Source organism: Colias croceus, chromosome 12 (genome assembly GCF_905220415.1).
Source record: "Colias croceus chromosome 12, ilColCroc2.1".
NCBI classification, from domain to species: domain Eukaryota; kingdom Metazoa; phylum Arthropoda; class Insecta; order Lepidoptera; family Pieridae; genus Colias; species Colias croceus.
In genome coordinates this window covers 18,305-42,953 of record NC_059548.1, presented here as the reverse complement: position 1 = coordinate 42,953, position 24,649 = coordinate 18,305, and the positions used below count along the sequence as shown (strand labels likewise).

Here is a 24,649-nt window from a genome sequence, read left to right as displayed (position 1 = left end):
TGTGCGCCTCTGCAGTCTAAATGGCTTGACCGATTTCTATAAACTAATTCCAAATACATTTAAGTAAAATTTGACCTAGGTAGGTCATTTAAAATACTAACGTATTTTTGTCTTAAATTTACACGATGATGAATGAAACAACTTTAAATCGCGGTATTTATTACTTTTTATTTTTTTGATTTTTATTCTATAGTATCAAGATTGCTTGCGTCGCAGTATCAGTGTTGCTATATGAGCGACGGTGGCGTCCTCATTTTTTGTCATCTCTTTTGTGTCGCACTGTATAACTGGGTACTAAAAAAATGTGTGCGTGTACTTAGTACCAACGCAAACTTAGCACCCCATCCTTGGAATTTAGGGTCGAAAATGACCTTGATCGATAGGTCTCGGTTAGGTCCTTTAAGGTTATCAATTCAGTCAATTTTTTCGTTAGGTCCCCTTTAGATTTTTTTTAAAATAATTTTTAGGTTAGGTTAGGTTAGGTTAGGTTAGGTTAGGTTAGGTTAGGCTAACCTAACCTAAGTTAGGTTATAGACTACAAGCCCGCATAGGAAAAAATATGGGTCAAATGAACCACCAGGGGACATATCTAGAACGATAGAAGAGCATAAAATAATAAGATTCATCACTATGCCGTCACTTGTAAGCTGTCCAACTGAGTGCAGATGAGAATTGAAAAGTACAGGTAGACTCGGTGAATTTTGGTCATATATTTTTGTACTGCATTCTTAACCATCGATAGATCCATTAAAAATAATAAGAAACCGCTCAGTGCCGTACAAAAATGGTGGTCCACAAAGTCGGAATTTTTATTTAATTTCCGAGAGTTACCGGGGGTAAATTTGGTCATTTGACCATGTACGGCATCTGTGTCATACTATGCCTATACTGCTTTTAATCCATTATTCCGCAACGCCGTACAAAAATCATGGGGACAAGGGGAAAAAATCGAGAGTTGTAATCCCCTCTCATTCCCCACTCCAGGGGGTCATTTGACTAAGTACGGCTTCGGTTCCAAAACATTATCTAGCACTCAAAAGTACTATTAGGTTAGGTTAGGTTAGGTTAGGTTAGGTTAGGTTAGGTTAGGTTAGGTTAGGTTAGGTTAGGTTAGGTTAGGTTAGGTTAGGTTAGGTTAGGTTAGGTTAGGTTAGGTTAGGTTAGGTTAGGTTAGGTTAGGTTAGGTTAGGTTAGGTTAGGTTAGGTTAGGTTAGGTTAGGTTAGGTTAGGTTAGGTTAGGTTAGGTTAGGTTAGGTTAGGTTAGGTTAGGTTAGGTTTTTTTTTTTTTTTTTTTTTTTATAAAAGCACCCGCCATCTCAGGGTGTTGTGTGCTTTTCTCTGGAATATAGTCCAGAGGTGTTTTTTATTCTTTTAATCAAATAAGTACCAAACAGTTTTTTATTCACATTAGGCCTAAATTAATACAATTTAAAATAAAAAATACAAGTCAACAATTTACTATAACATTTCCAAATTAATAATAAATTACATTTAAAAACTTACATTACCAATACATTGCAATGATAATAATAAAAAACGGGATAAAATAAATGAATACAAATAAAGTTCAAAACACAAATTAATAATTCACAATGAAATTTCCAAGACAACAACAAAATACTAAAATTAAATATTACATTTTAAAAAAAAAAAACTTACATCAATTTAAAACATTACAATGAGAAGAAATAAAACAATACGGCACAACACTTATAAAACTTAACCCTAATATCACAGTAGCTTATCACAATTTCGTTTGTTCACCACCCTCACAATTTGTTGACAAAATTCTAAGAACTCGTTTCTCGTCTCGTCCCCCAGGGCCGCAGGCAGATTCTCACCCGTCATCGCGATGCCCAATTTTTGCTCAATAACATATCTATCTCTTGCAAAAATCGGACACTCGAGCAACAGGTGAGAAACCGTCTCGTCGACTCCGGGCTGACACAGACACGATGGATTCTCCTTCAGCTTGAATCTGTTCAAGTAGAAGGCGAATCCACCGTGTCCAGTCAGTGCTTGTGTGGTGTGGTGAGTGATGTTTATTTTCCGAACTATTTTGTATGCAGCAGCAGCGCTTGGGAAAAAGAGCTTCGTGCCTCCAGCCGTCTCCCCCACATCGTATCTCCTGTCCCATTCCCCGATCGTATCCTGTCTCAAGATACGCTTGACGAATGAAACAGGACACAGATCGTAGTCGGGTTTCCTCTTCGACCCCAGAGCGGCCTCCTTGGCTAATTGGTCCACTCTTTCGTTCCCCCTTAGCCCTGCGTGCGCCTTAATCCAAAACAGAGCGACCTCCCGCCTCTGCGAAGCAGCTTTTCGGAGGGCCGCCCTTGTTTGCACAGCAAGGGGGTGGGGGGAACCGAGTGTGACGGCCTGGAGGGCCGATCTGGAGTCGCTGAAGATGCCGACCTTCGCCACTCCACTCTTGCAGGCTCTAATTACTGCTCTTTGGAGCGCTAGGAGTTCGGCCTGGTAGACGGTGCAATACGGCGGCAAAGCAAGCTTGACGGCCTTCGTCTCGGCCTCCCCCTCCCATACGGAAAGGGCGGCTCCGACTCGACCCTCAATCTTGCTACCGTCCGTGTAGATCCTATGTACGTGGCTATTAGCCACGTCGGAATACGAGTCCTCGTCCACCAGCCCGAACCCCAGCCCTTCCTGCTCTGCCGGATGTGGGTCCTCAATCGCCGGAGCCATTCTTTCCACCTCCCTGTCTCCCAACGCTGGGTGCGACACCCCCTTCTTGATCCCATATAATCTCGAAACTTCGAGTATTCTGAGGTCAAGGGGGAGTAACCCAGCCAACAGCATAGCTGAGTTCAGGGAGACGGTCCGATATGCTCGGCAGATCTTTTGGGCGAACCCCCGTTGTACGGTGTTCAGCCTTTTTTGGACCCCCATCTTTTCCACGGTGGGTGCCCACGCTGCCGATGCATACATAATAGTCGGTTCGATAACAGCTACATAAATAGTTCTAATGATATCTGGGCTAAGTCCCCAACCAACTCTGGCTGCCCTAGCCAAGAGTTTATACCGGGCGATTGCCTTTTGGCATACCGTCCCGACGTGGGCGTTAAAGGTGAGGCCGCTGTCAATTGTAAGGCCTAATATCTTAATCTGAGAAAAATATTTTATTTCCACATTCCCCATAGCGAGCCGTGGCACGTCGTATTTCAACCTCCTCGTGGAAAGGAGGGCACAAGTTTTATGTGGTGCAAATTTTAATTTGTTTTCCTTTCCCCATTTATCTATTGCGTTAAGGACACGGTTCGCTTCTATTTCAATTTCAAGGGCCGTGTCCCCCTCGAAGACCAACACAATGTCGTCGGCAAACGCTTGACAGAATACTTTCATCTCCTCTAACATCCATAGCAGAGGGTCCAGCAATAGGTTCCACAGGATTGGTCCGCCTATGGACCCCTGCACGCACCCCTTGCTGGTCCCCTACTCACTTGCACACCCGCATATCTAACTTTCACTCCCCTTTCACTCAGGTAGCTGCTGATCACCCGCCTCACGTTCCCCGGGCACCCAACTTCAGCCAACCGCACCTTTATGGCTGGCCACCAGGCGCTGTCGAAGGCTCCCTCTATGTCCAGCGATACCACAACAGAAATCTTCTTCTCCTCCCTCATATTTCTGATGTGGTTCACTAGTCTATAGAGGGCGTCCTCGGTGCTCCTCTGTGGCATAAAGCCATACTGGTGGGGGCTTATTTTGGGCAACAGGTAAAACCTGAGTCGGCCGACCAGCATCTTTTCGAAGATTTTGCCGAGAACAGGTAAGAGGCCGATCGGTCGATAGGCTTTCGGTACCCGGTATGATTCCCTGCCCGGCTTTCGCAGTATAACCACGGTCGCCCACTTCCACTGTGCGGGGAAGTAGGCGGCAGAGAGGCATCTGTTGAGCAAGGCAAGGAACCATCCCGGGTTACAATCTACAGCGTGCTGACAGATGTCAGCCGTGAGGCCATCCGCCCCGGGGGCCTTCTTGGGGTTGAAGGACCTTACGGATCTCTTCAACTCCTCCATGATGAAAGGAGGGTCGTCCGGGCCCGCCGGTGGTTCGGTGTCCAAGGACTCCGCACACCGGCGCACCCGACGATGCCCCTCACTTTCACCACTTTCCTGGTCCTCGGGGTAGAAGGTCTCCGCCAACAGTTCTGCCGAGCTCCGGGCATCGAGGGTCTCACCACCCCTCGAAAGGGGCAGATCCTCCTCTCTCCCTGTGGCTCTACTAAGCACCCTGTAGATGCCCTCCCAGACCCCCTCCCTATCCTGTTTCCGGCAAAACTCCTTCCAACTCTTCTCTTGCGCTTCTTTCACCGCCTTTTCATACATCTCTCTTTCTTCCAGGTACAATCCAACCACGCGGTCTCTGCGATCAGGTGCTGCGTTTCGGATCCTGCGTCTCCTCGTGGCCACCTGCTTCTTCATCTGCGCGAGCTCATCATTCCACCACGACAAGGTGAATTTCTGCGTGTGTTTTTTGGTCGGCATTGTGTCTCTGCATGTCTGTGTGATTGCTTCAGTGTATCTGTCTATTGCGTCATCTATTTGTTGTGTGCTGTGTATTGTGTCTATGTCTTGTACAGTTAATTGTCTGCTCGACATCAGCTGGGTCAGTTTCTCATGAAACTGAGTCCAGTTTGCCTTGTGTGTGTTAAATATGCGTGTAGTTCGTATTATGTTCGTGCCTGTGGATTTATGTTGTCTGATGCCGAAGGATATGCCGTTGTGGTCCGAGCTCGTGAGACACTCCTCAACCCTCCAGTTGTCCACTCGGTTCAGCAGATCGTCGGAGCACGCTGTCACATCCACGTAGCTGGAGTACCTTTTCCCACCTCTGATGGTATCGAACGTAGGGATGTCCCCGGTGTTGAGTATGTGCATTCGCATTTCTTCCAGTACAGCAGACACGTCTCTTCCTCGCGGGTCTTCCACTTCACCACCCCACCACGGGCTTTTTGCGTTCGCATCGCCTCCCAGGACCATCCTATGGATACCCAGCTCTCTCCCTATCCGCCTAAGATGGTCCAGGTAGAGCTCCACTGGCTTTTCGGGCTCGAAGTAGAAGGACACTACAATCATCTCCCAGGCTTTGGTTCTGAGGGTGGCCACAACAATGTTGTTACTGCTAAGGCGTGTATGTAGTTCGACATCCAGTGTGTCGTCGAGTACCACAATACACGCCTTTACTGCGCCACCCCCTTCCCCTTCGCACTGGAAGATCCTCACTCCATTGTATGTCCTCATACTTTTCGCCCCACCAACATAGGGCTCTTGCAGCAACGCTACGCATGCCTTACGCTTGGTGGCTTCGAGCAGTAGCTCCCTTGTGGCGATTTGGCTCCGCTGGAGATTAGCCTGCAATATTCGGTACTGGAAGGACTCACCTTGGGCAACCCTAGCAATACGCTACCGCCGATCTGGCTAGAGCGTCCCACTTCTTTCGTTCAAAACATTCACGATCAAAGGCGCTGTGCTCAGCGCTACCTTTCTTGGCCTTAGTGCAGTTAATGCACTGAGGCGCTTCTCCCCGCAACCACTTGTCGCATTCAGTCCTCATATGAGGACCGGCACAGTGGCTGCATCTTTCCTTTTCCTCCCTACACATCCTCTTTGTATGTCCATAACCAAGGCAGCGGGAGCACTGCACCAGTGGACTATGGTCCATTACTCTCACTCTGCCCAACCCTATGTGGGCGTATCCCTCATTCATCCATCTTCTCCATACCTGTGGGTCCGCTCTTACCACCACGTGGTTTTGGAGGGGGTTCCTAGCTTTCATCACATACGCTATCTCAACATTTCGCTCTTCCCCCTTCAAGCCCTCAAGTATGCCTGCGTTTTGGTTCTTCAGCGCAGTGATGAAGTCAGCAGTGTCACATTTCATCACATCCCTGAAGACCAGAAGGGGGCTCTTATTTCTCACATCTTCCACTACTAGTCCCTCATTCTTTCTCAGTCTTTCCTTCACCTTGATTCTTTCTTCCTCATTCGCACAACCGACGACTACCCTCCTATTCTTAACCTTTCTTACTCTCTCTACCTTCACCCATCCGTCCCTTGCATCCACAGTCTTCCTAATCTTCTCTAGCACCTCATCGCCTGTCTCTTGTTCATCTTTGGACGACACCATGACTGAATGCAGAGCCCTTGCCTCAGGGAGTTTCTCAGTGACTCCCCTCGAGACAACGCTCGCATAGCTCGCCGTTTTGGCGGCAGTCATGCTGCCCTCCAGAAGCGAACTCAATCTTTCCATTTTGCTTTCATTTTCCCTCATGCTTTCCCTCATCTCGTTCATTCTATTCATCATCTCTTTCATTCCTTCACTTAGGTCCAGATTTCTCACCAATGCGTCGTCAACTACGCTGGAACCAGCATCGGATGGCGGGGGGGGATGTAAAGGGTCCCCACTACGCCCTCCACTACCAGCCCTGGCATTGGTGAGTTCCAACTCCATCTCTTTTATTATTTCATACATCCTTTCTAGCGCCGTAATAACCCCATCTTTTATCTCGGTCTTTAAATTACGAGACTCCCGCAGATGGCCTTTACCTTTTTGCAGACAGGCTCGCCCTTCTGCAGTCCTACTGGTCATACCTTTAGGCGCTGCAGGCTTTTTTGTTGGTTCTGAAATTGTGAACGTGTCACTGGCACGCCTCTGGGGAGTGTGGATCATAGTGACGACTGTCAATAGTACTTAACTCTATCAGGCCTCCCAATAGGGGAGACACCTGTCAATAATTTAGAATAAAATAAAAAAAAAATAAAAATGAATTATAAAATATTAATATTAATAATATCTAGGTCAATAATAATTAAAACTAATCAACAGTAAGTCAAGTCAATACTTATAATATATATCTATTAAGTTGTATTTATATAGTCAGTCAATAATTACAATATCACAGTAAGATATTAATAATATCTAGGTCAATAAGTAAAGCCAAAGCCGGTCAATACTGAGAACTCAAGTCAATAATTATTATACAAAATAATCTATCTGTACGATAATTATCGTACGGCTCGACCTAGTAAGCTAGCTAGTAAGCTAGTCAATAGTCAATACTAAAAACTCAAGTCAATAATTATTTTACTTAAAACTATCAGGCCTCCCAATAGGGGATACACCTGTCAATAATTGAGAATAGAGATGAATCACAGTAAAATATTAATATCTAGGTCAATAAATGTAGTCAATAGTAAGAAGTCAAGTCAAAAATAATTATTATACTTAACACTACGACACTACGATAATTATCGTACAAATGTAATTATCGTTCTTGTACGATAATTATCGTACGTCACTTTAAAAGTCAATATTAATGTCAGTGTTTTAAAATGAATCACAAAATTTGTTTAATATAGATAGTAATAATATATTATAATATCTAAGTCAATACAAAATGTTCTGTGGTTTCATGTTACCACGGCAAAGCGAAACTTAATATAATTATCAACACAATTATTATACCTAGTAAGCTAGCTAGTAAGCTAGTCAATACTTAACACTATCAGGTCTCCCAATAGGGGAGTCGCCTGTCAATAATTTAAGATAATATATAGTTAAAATGAAAATGAATACATGTATAAACAAATAAATAATACATATGAATAATATATTATGATAAAATTATAATATTGTGTTGTGTGTATCTAATGGTCCCTAAGCACTCAATATACAGCTAAATCTAACAGCTACACCAAAAATGATATAGCTGGTCTATTACTTACACTTACAATTTATAATTTACTAGTAAAAGAACAAAAATCCAAAATATAAATTAAATTAAAAAGATAATAATTTAGGTTCAAAAACATTCATCCACCGCCACGTGTTTGTTGTTTTTGTTCATAACACCCGTGACCTACTTAGCTTTTTCTCTTAAAATACTTTATAGAAAGTTATAAGCTTTGTGTAGGAGGGTGTATAAAGTATTTGGGCACACAGTTCAACACAAAACAAGGTGTAAGCGAAAGGGGGAAAGTGCAGATTTGGCGGAGAAAGTTTCTGTTTTTAGGTTAAGAACACTTTTGTGTCTAACTTCGCCAATTTAGCTCCGATTTCCCCGGAACAAAAACCGAGGGCTTTGTTTTGTAAAGACGCGTCTAATTACACTCTTATCTTTCACTATACATTGAGTAAAGGGGGATTGCCACCGCCCGGCTTACCAAAAATTGTTTGTTTTACTTGATTTTTGAGTCCTAAAAATCCCAAAATTTGCACAGACACTTGTATCACCAACACACACAACACTGCAGTTCCGGTTCGCGAAGTCCCCGATATAAATCGGGACTTCCCAGCGACGTCGTACTTTTTGTTAAATTCGTGAAAATTTCTTTTGGTGATAACTTTTTACTGCCTGACTCAGGGCCGGACCGTGAACTTGTGGGGCCCTGGGCTGAAACTACCCAGGGGCCTTTTTTTGGAAATGTTCATATTTATTTCTTAATACTTACTTTCGCAATTTTTTTATTTTAACATGTGATTTTAAATCGTTTCATTAGTTCAGGAGTCTATCGCAGACAAACAAAGTGACACGTAATTTTTTATACATAAAAAGATAATAAAAAAATAATAAAATAATGCTATTCATCCATACTATATAATATTATAAATGCGAAAGTAACTCTGTCTGTCTGTCTGTTACTCAATCACGTCTAAACTACTGAACCAATTTGCATGAAATTTGGTATAGAGATATTTTGATACCCGAGAAAGGACATAGGCTACCTTTTATTGCGAAATATGTACCACGGGCGAAGCCGGGGCGGACCACTAGTTTATTATAAATTAGTAAAAGAATCTGACAGTTATGTTATTTAAATAATAATTTAGAAATTAACCTTTCTGCATTTTTGTGCTGCAAATTCTTTTATTTGGTCATCAAATTGCAAGTCTTTTGTTAGATCACAATTTATGGAAAGAAGTGATAAATTATTTAGCCGATCATTCGCCATTGTTGTCCTATATTTATTTTCTACATATGACATCTTGGAGAAGGAGCGTTCTGCTTCACAGCTAGTGATTGGCAAAGTTAAAAAATCTTTAAAATGGTATAGCAGCTAGGGAACACGTCCAACACCCATAAAGTTATAAGATATTACAATAATATTCACTGCTTTTTCCCAGGTTGGTTTGACTTTTATACACGTTTTAATTTTTATACCTCTAATATTTTAATAAAATCTCGAATTGTGTTAACGCTCCTAATCGTAGGTACTAATTACTAGATAACTTATAGGTAACAGAATCATTTTATTTATACGAATAACGGAATACCTACGTGTAGCTTTCGGGTATTCACTTACGCAATTTATTTCTACAATTCTACACGACTAAATAAAGTACCAAGTAATCAGTATACATAATTTTTAGGTATCTACTTTAAATCAAATTCGATAATTTATCGAAAGGTTAAGGAACTTATAATTGTTTTTACTTACCAAATAAAGCAGGAAATCTTATACTGATTATGAATTTCAATAAAATAAAATTTTTACTCTAACTATAGTTTAACTTTTAAGTAATCTCAGTCAGTTTGAAATTTCGATAATGACGACGTTACGTTAAGCAGCACGGCGAAAAGTCCCTTCTATGATAAGTACCTAAATTAAAATACACCGACCAAAAACAACCTGTCGTTTGTTTTCTCCTTTCCGTTCCATAGTCTTTAAAAAAACTGATCAACGTATAATTACTAGCGTAAGAACTAGTTGATAGTCTTTTACTAACCTTCATCGGCCGCTGCGTCCCAGTAGAAGAGAGACAGCGTAATAATCCAGTCATTGTAGTATTTTCACCTCGGAATTCGAGATACCCAGCTGTAAGTCTGTAAATACTTATATATTGACACCCTAAAAGTTCTCTCAAAACCTACATAATATGGTAGGGTGTAAGCAACTATTAAATTTCAAGGTCAAAGGTCACAAAAATCGGTTGTATGCGCTTTCTTTGGAAATATCTCATTTCTTATGGGTTTTTTGCTATTTGTATTTATTCAATATTGTAGAATACAAAATTCTCTACAAATTTTGTTTAAAATTTTTTTTTATACGGTGAATCGTTTTCGACATAGAAGGCAGAGAGCGCGTGGAAAATGTCAGGGAAATGTCCGGAAAATGCCTAGGAAATGCCTGGAAAATGCCTGGAAAATATCTGGAAAATATCCGGAAAATGCGTGAAAATGCCCGGGAACAGCGTGGAAAATCCACGGAAAATGTCAGGGAAATTTCCGGAAAATGTCTGGGAAATGCCTGGATATTATCCGGAAAATGCCTGGGAAATGCTTGGAAACTCCCCGGAAAATGCCTGTGAAAATCCCGGAAAATGTCTGGAAAATATCCGGAAAATGCGTGAAAATGTCCGGAAAAGGCGTGGAAAAAGCTACTTCAAATTTGCGAAGTAATTAAAGCAGAAAACAAAAAAAAAAAGAAAGCTAAAATCTTTCATATTCAATGTATAAGGGATATTCATATAATTCATACTTATGATGAGGGATGTATGAGGGTTTAAAGATAATTTTTTTTTGATATTTCTCGATTTATTTTTTAAAAATTTATTACGGCCATTTTACTCATTAGGTTAAGTACTTTCGATATCAGTTTAAAGTTTTTTGTTATCTGTAATACTTACGGAAAAATCGCCTGTGCACACTTAACGATTACACCCTGTATAGCCCTCTAAAAAGAGTAAAAAGTGCATTTTTGTAGTGAAACTGCTCGTCGTTGTCGTAGTCGTTGGTTAAATGCTCTAAGGCTAAGCTGGATGACAACCTAGCCTAATGCTAATATCTCCGCTACTTTTTAAGTTATATTTTTGTAATATATGAAATAAAGTCATGAATATATATCTATACTAGTATCTATACATAATATTATAATAAAGCTGAAGAGTTTGTATGTTTGTTTGAACGTGTTAATCTCAGGAACTACTGGTCCGATTTAAAAAATTATTATAGAGGAAGGCTATTATATCATCAGGCTAAGACCAACAGGATCTGAGGCACGTGGGTGAAATCGCGGGGCGCAGCTAGTTATTATTATGTATATCTACCTATACATATAAAATAACCAAATAGTTTCAATAAATGAGATTTATTTTCTACAAGTTGAAAATCAACATGCAAACATCCTTTTACATGTTAGCAAAAGTTATTGAAGTAGGTATGCGATTTTCATCAATTTTTTTTTCCAAAACCGACTACAGATTTTTTTTTCAAATTATCGCCCATTGTTTTTATCGGGGTATGGGGGCCCTTTTTACCTCGGGGCCCTGGGCTGCAGCCCATAAAGCCCATGGGTAGATCCGGCCCTGGCCTGACTCGATTTTAAAACCGTTTTCGCGTCAGTATTTGTTGTTTTTGCGCGCATCTATCGGTATATAACACTAATGTGTAAGTCGGAAAAATACCACTTTTCTAAAAAACAATGTTAGGAGCGATGCGATTTCGCTGTCAACGGGTCGCGTTCGGGCAAATACCTCCTTCTCAGGTTAGGTTAGGTTAGGTTAGGTTAGGTTAGGTTAGGTTAGGTTAGGTTAGGTTAGGTTAGGTTAGGTTAGGTTAGGTTAGGTTAGGTTAGGTTAGGTTAGGTTAGGTTAGGTTAGGTTAGGTTAGGTTAGGTTAGGTTAGGTTAGGTTAGGTTAGGTTAGGTTAGGTTAGGTTAGGTTAGGTTAGGTTAGGTTAGGTTAGGTTAGGTTAGGTTAGGTTAGGTTAGGTTAGGTTAGGTTAGGTTAGGTTAGGTTAGGTTAGGTTAGGTTAGGTTAGGTTAGGTTAGGTTAGGTTAGGTTAGGTTAGGTTAGGTTAGGTTAGGTTAGGTTAGGTTAGGTTAGGTTAGGTTAGGTTAGGTTAGGTTAGGTTAGGTTAGGTTAGGTTTTTTTTTTTTTTTTTTTTATATAAAAGCACCCGCCATCTCAGGGTGTTGTGTGCTTTTCTCTGGAATATAGTCCAGAGGTGTTTTTTTATTCTTTTAATCAAATAAGTACCAAACAGTTTTTTATTCACATTAGGCCTAAATTAATACAATTTAAAATAAAAAATACAAGTTAACAATTTACTATAACATTTCCAAATTAATAATAAAATACTAAAATTAAATATTATTACATTTAAAAACTTACATTATTAATACATTGCAATGATAATAATAAAAAACGGGATAAAATAAATGAATACAAATAAAGTTTAAAATACAAATTAATAATTCACAATGAAATTTCCAAGATAATAATAAAATACTAAAATTAAATATTACATTTTAAAAAACTTACATCAATTTAAAACATTACAATGAAAATAATAAAACAATACGGCACAACACTTATTAAACTTAACCCTAATATCACAGTAGCTTATCACAATTTCGTTTGTTCACCACCCTCACAATTTGTTGACAAAACTCTAAAAACTCATTTCTCGTCTCGTCCCCCAGGGCCGCAGGCAGATTCTCACCCGTCATCGCGATGCCCAATTTTTGCTCAATAACATATCTATCTCTTGCAAAAATCGGACACTCGAGCAACAGGTGAGAAACCGTCTCGTCGACTCCGGGCTGACACAGACACGATGGATTCTCCTTCAGCTTGAATCTGTTCAAGTAGAAGGCGAATCCACCGTGTCCAGTCAGTGCTTGTGTGGTGTGGTGAGTGATGTTTATTTTCCGAACTATTTTGTATGCAGCGGTTAGGTTAGGTTAGGTTAGGTTAGGTTAGGTTAGGTTAGGTTAGGTTAGGTTAGGTTAGGTTAGGTTAGGTTAGGTTAGGTTAGGTTAGGTTAGGTTAGGTTAGGTTAGGTTAGGTTAGGTTAGGTTAGGTTAGGTTAGGTTAGGTTAGGTTAGGTTAGGTTAGGTTAGGTTAGGTTAGGTTAGGTTAGGTTAGGTTAGGTTAGGTTAGGTTAGGTTAGGTTAGGTTAGGTTAGGTTAGGTTAGGTTAGGTTAGGTTAGGTTAGGTTAGGTTAGGTTAGGTTAGGTTAGGTTAGGTTAGGTTAGGTTAGGTTAGGTTAGGTTAGGTTAGGTTAGGATAGGTTAGGTTAGGTTAGGTTAGGTTAGGTTAGGTTAGGTTAGGTTAGGTTAGGTTAGGTTAGGTTAGGTTAGGTTAGGTTAGGTTAGGTTAGGTTAGGTTAGGTTAGGTTAGGTTAGGTTAGGTTAGGTTAGGTTAGGTTAGGTTAGGTTAGGTTAGGTTAGGTTAGGTTAGGTTAGGTTAGGTTAGGTTAGGTTAGGTTAGGTTAGGTCAGGTTAGGTTAGGTTAGGTTAGGTTAGGTTAGGTTAGGTTAGGTTAGGTTAGGTTAGGTTAGGTTAGGTTAGGTTAGGTTAGGTTAGGTTAGGTTAGGTTAGGTTAGGTTAGGTTAGGTTAGGTTAGGTTAGGTTAGGTTAGGTTAGGTTAGGTTAGGTTAGGTTTTTTTTTTTTTTTTTTTTTTTTTTTTTTTAATAAGCACCCGCCATCTCAGGGTGTTGTGTGCTTTGCTCTGGAATATAGTCCAGAGGTGTTTTTTATTCATTTAATCAAATACCACAAATTTTTTATTAACAATTAGGCCTAAATTAAAAATACAATGATTATAAATACAAATATGAAATACAAAATATTAACAATGTCCGGTAAAATTATTTAAAATTAATATTAAAATACAATAATAAAAGATGACATTTAAAACAAAATATTACAATTAAACATTACAATCAAATAAAACAATATTAATTAAAACGGCACAACAATTACTTAACCCTAATATCACAGTAGCTTATCACAATTTCGTTTGTTCACCACCCTCACAATTTGTTGACAAAACTCTAAAAACTCATTTCTCGTCTCGTCCCCCAGGGCCGCAGGCAGATTCTCACCCGTCATCGCGATGCCCAATTTTTGCTCAATAACATATCTATCTCTTGCAAAAATCGGACACTCGAGCAACAGGTGAGAAACCGTCTCGTCGACTCCGGGCTGACACAGACACGATGGATTCTCCTTCAGCTTGAATCTGTTCAAGTAGAAGGCGAATCCACCGTGTCCAGTCAGTGCTTGTGTGGTGTGGTGAGTGATGTTTATTTTCCGAACTATTTTGTATGCAGCAGCAGCGCTTGGGAAAAAGAGCTTCGTGCCTCCAGCCGTCTCCCCCACATCGTATCTCCTGTCCCATTCCCCGATCGTATCCTGTCTCAGGATACGCTTGACGAATGAAACAGGACACAGATCGTAGTCGGGTTTCCTCTTCGACCCCAGAGCGGCCTCCTTGGCTAATTGGTCCACTCTTTCGTTCCCCCTTAGCCCTGCGTGCGCCTTAATCCAAAACAGAGCGACCTCCCGCCTCTGCGAAGCAGCTTTTCGGAGGGCCGCCCTTGTTTGCACAGCAAGGGGGTGGGGGGAACCGAGTGTGACGGCCTGGAGGGCCGATCTGGAGTCGCTGAAGATGCCGACCTTCGACACTCCACTCTTGCAGGCTCTAATTACTGCTCTTTGGAGCGCTAGGAGTTCGGCCTGGTAGACGGTGCAATACGGCGGCAAAGCAAGCTTGACGGCCTTCGTCTCGGCCTCCCCCTCCCATACGGAAAGGGCGGCTCCGACTCGACCCTCAATCTTGCTGCCGTCCGTGTAGATCCTATGTACGTGGCAATTAGCCACGTCGGAATACGAGTCCTCGTCCACCAGCCCGAACCCCAGCCCTTCCTGCTCTGCCGGATGTGGGTCCTCAATCGCCGGAGCCATTCTTTCCACCTCCCTGTCTCCCAACGCTGGGTGCGACACCCCCTTCTTGATCCCATATAATCTCGAAACTTCGAGTATTCTGAGGTCAAGGGGGAGTATCCCAGCCAACAGCATAGCTGAGTTCAGGGAGACGGTCCGATATGCTCGGCAGATCTTTTGGGCGAACCCCCGTTGTACGGTGTTCAGCCTTTTTTGGACCCCCATCTTTTCCACGGTGGGTGCCCACGCTGCCGATGCATACATAATAGTCGGCTCGATAACTGCTACATAAATAGTCCTAATAATATCCGGGCTAAGTCCCCAACCAACTCTGGCTGCCCTTGCCAAGAGTTTATACCGGGCGATTGCCTTTTGGCATACCGTCCCGACGTGGGCGTTAAAGGTGAGGCCGCTGTCGATTGTAAGGCCCAGTATTTTTATACAAGAATAATATTTAATTTCCACATTCCCCATAGCGAGCCGCGGCACGTCATATTTCAGCCTCCTCGTGGAGAGGAGGGCACACGTTTTATTAGGTGCAAATTTCAATTTATTTTCTTTTCCCCATTCGCTTATTACATTAAGGACACGGTTCGCTTTCGTTTCGATTTCAAGGGCCGTGTCCCCCTCAACTACCAACACAATGTCGTCGGCAAACGCCTGACAAAATACTCCCATCTCCTCTAACATCCATAGCAGAGGGTCCAGCAAGAGGTTCCACAGGATTGGTCCGCCTATCGACCCCTGCACGCACCCCTTGCTGGTCCCCCTACTCACTTCCACACCCGCATATCTAACTTTCACTCCCCTTTCACTCAGGTAGCTGCTGATCACCCGCCTCACGTTCGCCGGGCCCGCCTCACGTTCGCCGGGCACCCAACTTCAGCCAACCGCACCTTTATGGCTGGCCACCAGGCGCTGTCGAAGGCTCGGTTAGGTTAGGTTAGGTTAGGTTAGGTTAGGTTAGGTTAGGTTAGGTTAGGTTAGGTTAGGTTAGGTTAGGTTAGGTTAGGTTAGGTTAGGTTAGGTTAGGTTAGGTTAGGTTAGGTTAGGTTAGGTTAGGTTAGGTTAGGTTAGGTTAGGTTAGGTTAGGTTAGGTTAGGTTAGGTTAGGTTAGGTTAGGTTAGGTTAGGTTAGGTTAGGTTAGGTTAGGTTAGGTTAGGTTAGGTTAGGTTAGGTTAGGTTAGGTTAGGTTAGGTTAGGTTAGGTTAGGTTAGGTTAGGTTAGGTTAGGTTAGGTTAGGTTAGGTTAGGTTAGGTTAGGTTAGGTTAGGTTAGGTTAGGTTAGGTTAGGTTAGGTTAGGTTAGGTTAGGTTAGGTTAGGTTAGGTTAGGTTAGGTTAGGTTAGGTTAGGTTAGGTTAGGTTAGGTTAGGTTAGGTTAGGTTAGGTTAGGTTAGGTTAGGTTAGGTTAGGTTAGGTTAGGTTAGGTTAGGTTAGGTTAGGTTAGGTTAGGTTAGGTTAGGTTAGGTTTTTTTTTTTTTTTTTTTTTTTTTTTTTTTTTTTTTAAAAAGCACCCGCCATCTCAGGGTGTTGTATGCTTTCCTCTGGAATATTGTCCAGAGATGTTTATTTTGCTTTCAATCAAATAAATACCAAGAATTTTTTATTAACAATTAGGCCTAAATAATACAATTTTAAGTAAAAAAATACAAGTTAATAATTTACAATTTTCCAAATTAATACTAAAACATAAAAGTTACATAATTAAATATTACTTTTAAAAACTTACATTAATTAAAACATTGCAATGGGAAAAATAAAATATAATAAATTAATACAGTTTAAAATTTACAAATAAAATACTAAAATTAAATATTGCATTTAAAACCTACATAAATTAAAAACATTACAATGAAATTTATAAAAACAATAAAACAATACGGCACAACACTTATAAAACTTAACCCTAATATCACAGTAGCTTATCACAATTTCGTTTATTCACCACCCTCACAATTCTTTCGCAAAATTCCAAAAATTCAGTTCTCATTTTATCCCCCAGGGCCGCAGGCAGATTCTCACCCGTCATCGCGATGCCCAATTTTTGCTCAATAACATATCTATCTCTTGCAAAAATCGGACACTCGAGCAACAGGTGAGAAACCGTCTCGTCGACTCCGGGCTGACACAGACACGATGGATTCTCCTTCAGCTTGAATCTGTTCAAGTAGAAGGCGAATCCACCGTGTCCAGTCAGTGCTTGTGTGGTGTGGTGAGTGATGTTTATTTTCCGAACTATTTTGTATGCAGCAGCAGCGCTTGGGAAAAAGAGCTTCGTGCCTCCAGCCGTCTCCCCCACATCGTATCTCCTGTCCCATTCCCCGATCGTATCCTGTCTCAAGATACGCTTGACGAATGAAACAGGACACAGATCGTAGTCGGGTTTCCTCTTCGACCCCAGAGCGGCCTCCTTGGCTAATTGGTCAACTCTTTCGTTCCCCCTTAGCCCTGCGTGCGCCTTAATCCAAAACAGAGCGACCTCCCGCCTCTGCGAAGCAGCTTTTCGGAGGGCCGCCCTTGTTTGCACAGCAAGGGGGTGAGGGGAACCGAGTGTGACGGCCTGGAGGGCCGATCTGGAGTCGCTGAAGATGCCGACCTTCGACACTCCACTCTTGCAGGCTCTAATTACTGCTCTTTGGAGCGCTAGGAGTTCGGCCTGGTAGACGGTGCAATACGGCGGCAAAGCAAGCTTGACGGCCTTCGTCTCGGCCTCCCCCTCCCATACGGAAAGGGCGGCTCCGACTCGACCCTCAATCTTGCTGCCGTCCGTGTAGATCCTATGTACGTGGCTATAAGCCACGTCGGAATACGAGTCCTCGTCCACCAGCCCGAACCCCAGCCCTTCCTGCTCTGCCGGATGTGGGTCCTCAATCGCCGGAGCCATTCTTTCCACCTCCCTGTCTCCCAACGCTGGGTGCGACACCCCCTTCTTGATCCCATATAATCTCGAAACTTCGAGTATTCTGAGGTCAAGGGGGAGTATCCCAGCCAACAGCATAGCTGAGTTCAAGGAGACGGTCCGATATGCTCGGCAGATCTTTTGGGCGAACCCCCGTTGTACGGTGTTCAGCCTTTTTTGGACCCCCATCTTTTCCACGGTGGGTGCCCACGCTGCTGATGCATACATAATAGTCGGTTCGATAACAGCTACATAAATAGTTCTTATAATATCTGGGCTAAGTCCCCAACCAACTCTGGCTGCCCTAGCCAAGAGTTTATACCGGGCGATTGCCTTTTGGCATACCGTCCCGACGTGGGCGTTAAAGGTGAGGCCGCTGTCAATCGTTAGGCCTAATATCTTTATTTGAGAAAAGTATTTTATTTCCACATTCCCCATAGCGAGCCGTGGCACGTCGTATTTCAACCTCCTCGTGGAAAGGAGGGCACAAGTTTTATGTGGTGCAAATTTTAATTTGTTTTCCTTTCCCCATTTATCTATTGCGTTAAGGACACGGTTCGCTTCTATTTCAATTTCAAGGGCCGTGTCCCCCTCGAAGACCAACACAATGTCGTCGGCAAACGCTTGACAGAATACTTTCATCTCCTCTAACATCCATAGCAGAGGGTCCAGCAATAGGTTCCACAGGATTGGTCCGCCTATGGACCCCTGCACGCACCCCTTGCTGGTCCCCCTACTCACTTGCACACCCGCATATCTAACTTTCACTCCCCTTTCACTCAGGTAGCTGCTGATCACCCGCCTCACGTTCCCCGGGCACCCAACTTCAGCCAACCGCACCTTTATGGCTGGCCACCAGGCGCTGTCGAAGGCTCCCTCTATGTCCAGCGATACCACAACAGAAATCTTCTTCTCCTCCCTCATATTTCTGATGTGGTTCACTAGTCTATAGAGGGCGTCCTCGGTGCTCCTCTGTGGCATAAAGCCATACTGGTGGGGGCTTATTTTGGGCAACAGGTAAAACCTGAGTCGGCCGACCAGCATCTTTTCGAAGATTTTGCCGAGAACAGGTAAGAGGCCGATCGGTCGATAGGCTTTCGGTACCCGGTATGATTCCCTGCCCGGCTTTCGCAGTATAACCACGGTCGCCCACTTCCACTGTGCGGGGAAGTAGGCGGCAGAGAGGCATCTGTTGAGCAAGGCAAGGAACCATCCCGGGTTACAATCTACAGCGTGCTGACAGATGTCAGCCGTGAGGCCATCCGCCCCGGGGGCCTTCTTGGGGTTGAAGGACCTTACGGATCTCTTCAACTCCTCCATGATGAAAGGAGGGTCGTCCGGGCCCGCCGGTGGTTCGGTGTCCAAGGACTCCGCACACCGGCGCACCCGACGATGCCCCTCACTTTCACCACTTTCCTGGTCCCCGGGGTAGGTTAGGTTAGGTTAGGTTAGGTTAGGTTAGGTTAGGTTAGGTTAGGTTAGGTTAGGTTAGGTTAGGTTAGGTTAGGTTAGGTTAGGTTAGGTTAGGTTAGGTTAGGTTAGGTTAGGTTAGGTTAGGTTAGGTTAGGTTAGGTTAGGTTAGGTTAGGTTAGGTTAGGTTAGGTTAGGTTAGGTTAGGTTAGGTTAGGTTAGGTTAGGTTAGGTTAGGTTAGGTTAGGTTAGGTTAGGTTAGGTTAGGTTAGGTTAGGTTAGGTTAGGTTAGGTTAGGTTAGGTTAGGTTAGGTTAGGTTAGGTTAGGTTAGGTTAGGTTAGGTTAGGTTAGGTTAGGTTAGGTTAGGTTAGGTTAGGTTAGGTTAGGTTAGGTTAGGTTAGGTTAGGTTAGGTTAGGTTAGGTTAGGTTAGGTTAGGTTAGGTTAGGTTAGGTTAGGTTAGGTTAGGTTAGGTTAGGTTAGGTTAGGTTAGGTTAGGTTAGGTTAGGTTAGGTTAGGTTAGGTTAGGTTAGGTTAGGTTAGGTTAGGTTAGGTTTTTTTTTTTTTTTTTTTTTTTTTTTTTAAAAGCACCCGCCATCTCAGGGTGTTGTATGCTTTCCTCTGGAATATTGTCCAGAGATGTTTATTTTGCTTTCAATCAAATAAATATCAAGAATTTTTTATTAACAATTAGGCCTAAATAATACAATTTTAAGTAAAAAAATACAAGTTAATAATTTACAATTTTCCAAATTAATACTAAAACATAAAAATTACATAATTAAATATTACTTTTAAAAACTTACATTAATTAAACATTGCAATGGGAAAAATAAAATATAATAAATTAATACAGTTTAAAATTTACAAATAAAATACTAAAATTAAATATTGCATTTAAAACCTACATAAATTAAAAACATTACAATGAAATTTATAAAAACAATAAAACAATACGGCACAACACTTATAAAACTTAACCCTAATATCACAGTAGCTTATCACAATTTCGTTTATTCACCACCCTCACAATTCTTTCGCAAAATTCCAAAAATTCAGTTCTCATTTTATCCCCCAGGGCCGCGGGCAGACTCTCACCCGTCATCGCGATGCCCAATTTTTGCTCAATAACATATCTATCTCTTGCAAAAATCGGACACTCGAGCAACAGGTGAGAAACCGTCTCGTCGACTCCGGGCTGACACAGACACGATGGATTCTCCTTCAGCTTGAATCTGTTCAAGTAGAAGGCGAATCCACCGTGTCCAGTCAGTGCTTGTGTGGTGTGGTGAGTGATGTTTATTTTCCGAACTATTTTGTATGCAGCAGCAGCGCTTGGGAAAAAGAGCTTCGTGCCTCCAGCCGTCTCCCCCACATCGTATCTCCTGTCCCATTCCCCGATCGTATCCTGTCTCAAGATACGCTTGACGAATGAAACAGGACACAGATCGTAGTCGGGTTTCCTCTTCGACCCCAGAGCGGCCTCCTTGGCTAATTGGTCAACTCTTTCGTTCCCCCTTAGCCCTGCGTGCGCCTTAATCCAAAACAGAGCGACCTCCCGCCTCTGCGAAGCAGCTTTTCGGAGGGCCGCCCTTGTTTGCACAGCAAGGGGGTGAGGGGAACCGAGTGTGACGGCCTGGAGGGCCGATCTGGAGTCGCTGAAGATGCCGACCTTCGACACTCCACTCTTGCAGGCTCTAATTACTGCTCTTTGGAGCGCTAGGAGTTCGGCCTGGTAGACGGTGCAATACGGCGGCAAAGCAAGCTTGACGGCCTTCGTCTCGGCCTCCCCCTCCCATACGGAAAGGGCGGCTCCGACTCGACCCTCAATCTTGCTGCCGTCCGTGTAGATCCTATGTACGTGGCTATAAGCCACGTCGGAATACGAGTCCTCGTCCACCAGCCCGAACCCCAGCCCTTCCTGCTCTGCCGGATGTGGGTCCTCAATCGCCGGAGCCATTCTTTCCACCTCCCTGTCTCCCAACGCTGGGTGCGACACCCCCTTCTTGATCCCATATAATCTCGAAACTTCGAGTATTCTGAGGTCAAGGGGGAGTATCCCAGCCAACAGCATAGCTGAGTTCAAGGAGACGGTCCGATATGCTCGGCAGATCTTTTGGGCGAACCCCCGTTGTACGGTGTTCAGCCTTTTTTGGACCCCCATCTTTTCCACGGTGGGTGCCCACGCTGCTGATGCATACATAATAGTCGGTTCGATAACAGCTACATAAATAGTTCTTATAATATCTGGGCTAAGTCCCCAACCAACTCTGGCTGCCCTAGCCAAGAGTTTATACCGGGCGATTGCCTTTTGGCATACCGTCCCGACGTGGGCGTTAAAGGTGAGGCCGCTGTCAATCGTTAGGCCTAATATCTTTATTTGAGAAAAGTATTTTATTTCCACATTCCCCATAGCGAGCCGTGGCACGTCGTATTTCAACCTCCTCGTGGAAAGGAGGGCACAAGTTTTATGTGGTGCAAATTTTAATTTGTTTTCCTTTCCCCATTTATCTATTGCGTTAAGGACACGGTTCGCTTCTATTTCAATTTCAAGGGCCGTGTCCCCCTCGAAGACCAACACAATGTCGTCGGCAAACGCTTGACAGAATACTTTCATCTCCTCTAACATCCAAAGCAGAGGGTCCAGCAATAGGTTCCACAGGATTGGTCCGCCTATGGACCCCTGCACGCACCCCTTGCTGGTCCCCCTACTCACTTGCACACCCGCATATCTAACTTTCACTCCCCTTTCACTCAGGTAGCTGCTGATCACCCGCCTCACGTTCCCCGGGCACCCAACTTCAGCCAACCGCACCTTTATGGCTGGCCACCAGGCGCTGTCGAAGGCTCCCTCTATGTCCAGCGATACCACAACAGAAATCTTCTTCTCCTCCCTCATATTTCTGATGTGGTTCACTAGTCTATAGAGGGCGTCCTCGGTGCTCCTCTGTGGCATAAAGCCATACTGGTGGGGGCTTATTTTGGGCAACAGGTAAAACCTGAGTCGGCCGACCAGCATCTTTTCGAAGATTTTGCCGAGAACAGGTAAGAGGCCGATCGGTCGATAGGCTTTCGGTACCCGGTATGATTCCCTGCCCGGCTTTCGCAGTATAACCACGGTCGCCCACTTCCACTGTGCGGGGAAGTAGGCGGCAGAGAGGCATCTGTTGAGCAAGGCAAGGAACCATCCCGGGTTACAATCTACAGCGTGCTGACAGATGTCGGCCGTGAGGCCATCCGCCCCGGGGGCCTTCTTGGGGTTGAAGGACCTTACGGATCTCTTCAACTCCTCCATGATGAAAGGAGGGTCGTCCGGGCCCGCCGGTGGTTCGGTGTCCAAGGACTCCGCACACCGGCGCACCCGACGATGCCCCTCACTTTCACCACTTTCCTGGTCCTCGGGGTAGAAGGTCTCCGCCAACAGTTCTGCCGAGCTCCGGGCATCGAGGGTCTCACCACCCCTCGAAAGGGGCAGATCCTCCTCTCTCCCTGTGGCTCTACTAAGCACCCTGTAGATGCCCTCCCAGACCCCCTCCCTATCCTGTTTCCGGCAAAACTCCTTCCAACTCTTCTCTTGCGCTTCTTTCACCGCCTTTTCATACATCTCTCTTTCTTCCAGGTACAATCCAACCACGCGGTCTCTGCGATCAGGTGCTGCGTTTCGGATCCTGCGTCTCCTCGTGGCCACCTGCTTCTTCATCTGCGCGAGCTCATCATTCCACCACGACAAGGTGAATTTCTGTGTGTGTTTTTTGGTCGGCATTGTGTCTCTGCATGTCTGTGTGATTGCTTCAGTGTATCTGTCTATTGCGTCATCTATTTGTTGTGTGCTGTGTATTGTGTCTATGTCTTGTATAGTTAATTGTCTGTCCGACATCAGCTGGGTCAGTTTCTCATGAAACTGAGTCCAGTTTGCCTTGTGTGTGTTAAATATGCGTGTAGTTCGTATTATGTTCGTGCCTGTGGATTTATGTTGTCTGATGCCAAAGGATATGCCGTTGTGGTCCGAGCTCGTGAGACTCTCCTCAACCCTCCAGTTGTCCACTCGGTTCAGCAGATCGTCGGAGCACGCTGTCACATCCACGTAGCTGGAGTACCTTTTCCCACCTCTGATGGTATCGAACGTAGGGATGTCCCCGGTGTTGAGTATGTGCATTTCCATTTCTTCCAGTACAGCAGACACGTCTCTTCCTCGCGGGTCTTCCACTTCGCCACCCCACCACGGGCTTTTTGCGTTCGCATCGCCTCCCAGGACGATCCTATGGATACCCAGCTCTCTCCCTATCCGCCTAAGATGGTCCAGGTAGAGCCCCACTGGCTTATCGGGCTCGAAGTAGAAGGACACTACAATCATCTCCCAGGCTTTGGTTCTGAGGGTGGCCACAACGATGTTGTTACTGCTAAGGCGTGTATGTAGTTCGACATCCAGTGTGTCTTCGAGTACCACAATACACGCCTTTACTGCGCCACCCCCTTCCCCTTCGCACTGGAAGATCCTCACTCCATTGTATGTCCTCATACTTTTCGCCCCCCCAACGTAGGGCTCTTGCAGCAACGCTACGCATGCCTTACGCTTGGTGGCTTCGAGCAGTAGCTCCCTTGTGGCGATTTGGCTCCGCTGGAGATTGGCCTGCAATATTCGGTACTGGAAGGACTCACCTTGGGCAACCCTAGCAATACGCTACCGCCGATCTGGCTAGAGCGTCCCACTTCTTTCGTTCAAAACATTCACGATCAAAGGCGCTGTGCTCAGCGCTACCTTTCTTGGCCTTAGTGCAGTTAATGCACTGAGGCGCTTCTCCCCGCAACCACTTGTCGCATTCAGTCCTCATATGAGGACCGGCACAGTGGCTGCATCTTTCCTTTTCCTCCCTACACATCCTCTTAGTGTGCCCATAACCAAGGCAACGGGAGCACTGCACCAGTGGACTATGGTCCATTACTCTCACTCTGCCCAACCCTATGTGGGCGTATCCCTCATTCATCCATCTTCTCCATACCTGTGGGTCCGCTCTTACCACTACGTGGTTTTGGAGGGGGTTCCTAGCTTTCATCACATATGCTATCTCAACATTTCGCTCTTCCCCCTTCAAGCCCTCAAGTATGCCTGCGTTTTGGTTCTTCAGCGCAGTGATGAAGTCAGCAGTGTCACACTTCATCACATCCCTGAAGACCAGAAGGGGGCTCTTATTTCTAACATCTTCCACTACTAGTCCCTCATTCTTACTCAGTCTTTCCTTCACCTTGACTCTTTCTTCCTCATTCGCACAGCCGACGACTACCCTTCTATTCTTAACCTTTCTTACTCTCTCCACCTTTACCCATCCGTCCCTTGCATCCACAGTCTTCCTTATCTTCTCTAGCACCTCATCGCCTGTCTCTTGTTCGTCTTTGGATGACACCATGACTGAATGCAGCGCCCTTGCTTCGGGGAGTTTCTCAATGACTCCCCTCGAGACAACGCTCGCATAAGTCGCCGTTTTGGCGACAGCCATGTTGCCCTCCAGAAGCGAACTCAGTCTCTCCATTTTGCTTTCATTTTCCTTCATGCTTTCTGTCATCTCTTTCATTCTAGTCATCATTTCTTTCATTCCTTCAGTTAGGTCCACACTGGAGCCAGCATCGGATGGCGGGGGGGGATGTATAGGGT

General features: G+C 44.2%; 1 protein-coding gene across 1 annotated transcript; it reads right to left on the bottom strand.

The window, feature by feature from the left end:
• Window positions 1-195: 195 nt before the first annotated feature.
• Window positions 196-3,360, bottom strand: LOC123696183. The gene is made up of 2 exons (XM_045642241.1): window positions 2,119-3,360; window positions 196-294 (listed from the first exon to the last, which is right to left on the bottom strand). Exons 1-2 carry the CDS (start codon window positions 3,358-3,360, stop codon window positions 196-198), a joined length of 1,341 nt encoding a protein of 446 aa, XP_045498197.1.
• Between the last annotated feature and the right edge of the window lie 21,289 nt (window positions 3,361-24,649).

Bases quoted from the DNA above. Each gene is read 5' to 3' on its own strand.
- LOC123696183 (XM_045642241.1), bottom strand. From the start codon at position 3,360: ATGAAAGTATTCTGTCAAGCGTTTGCCGACGACATTGTGTTGGTCTTC. The intron at 295-2,118 runs GTGGGGGAGACG...ACATTTTTTTAG, and splicing joins AATGGGACAGGAGATACGAT to TACCCAGTTATACAGTGCGA.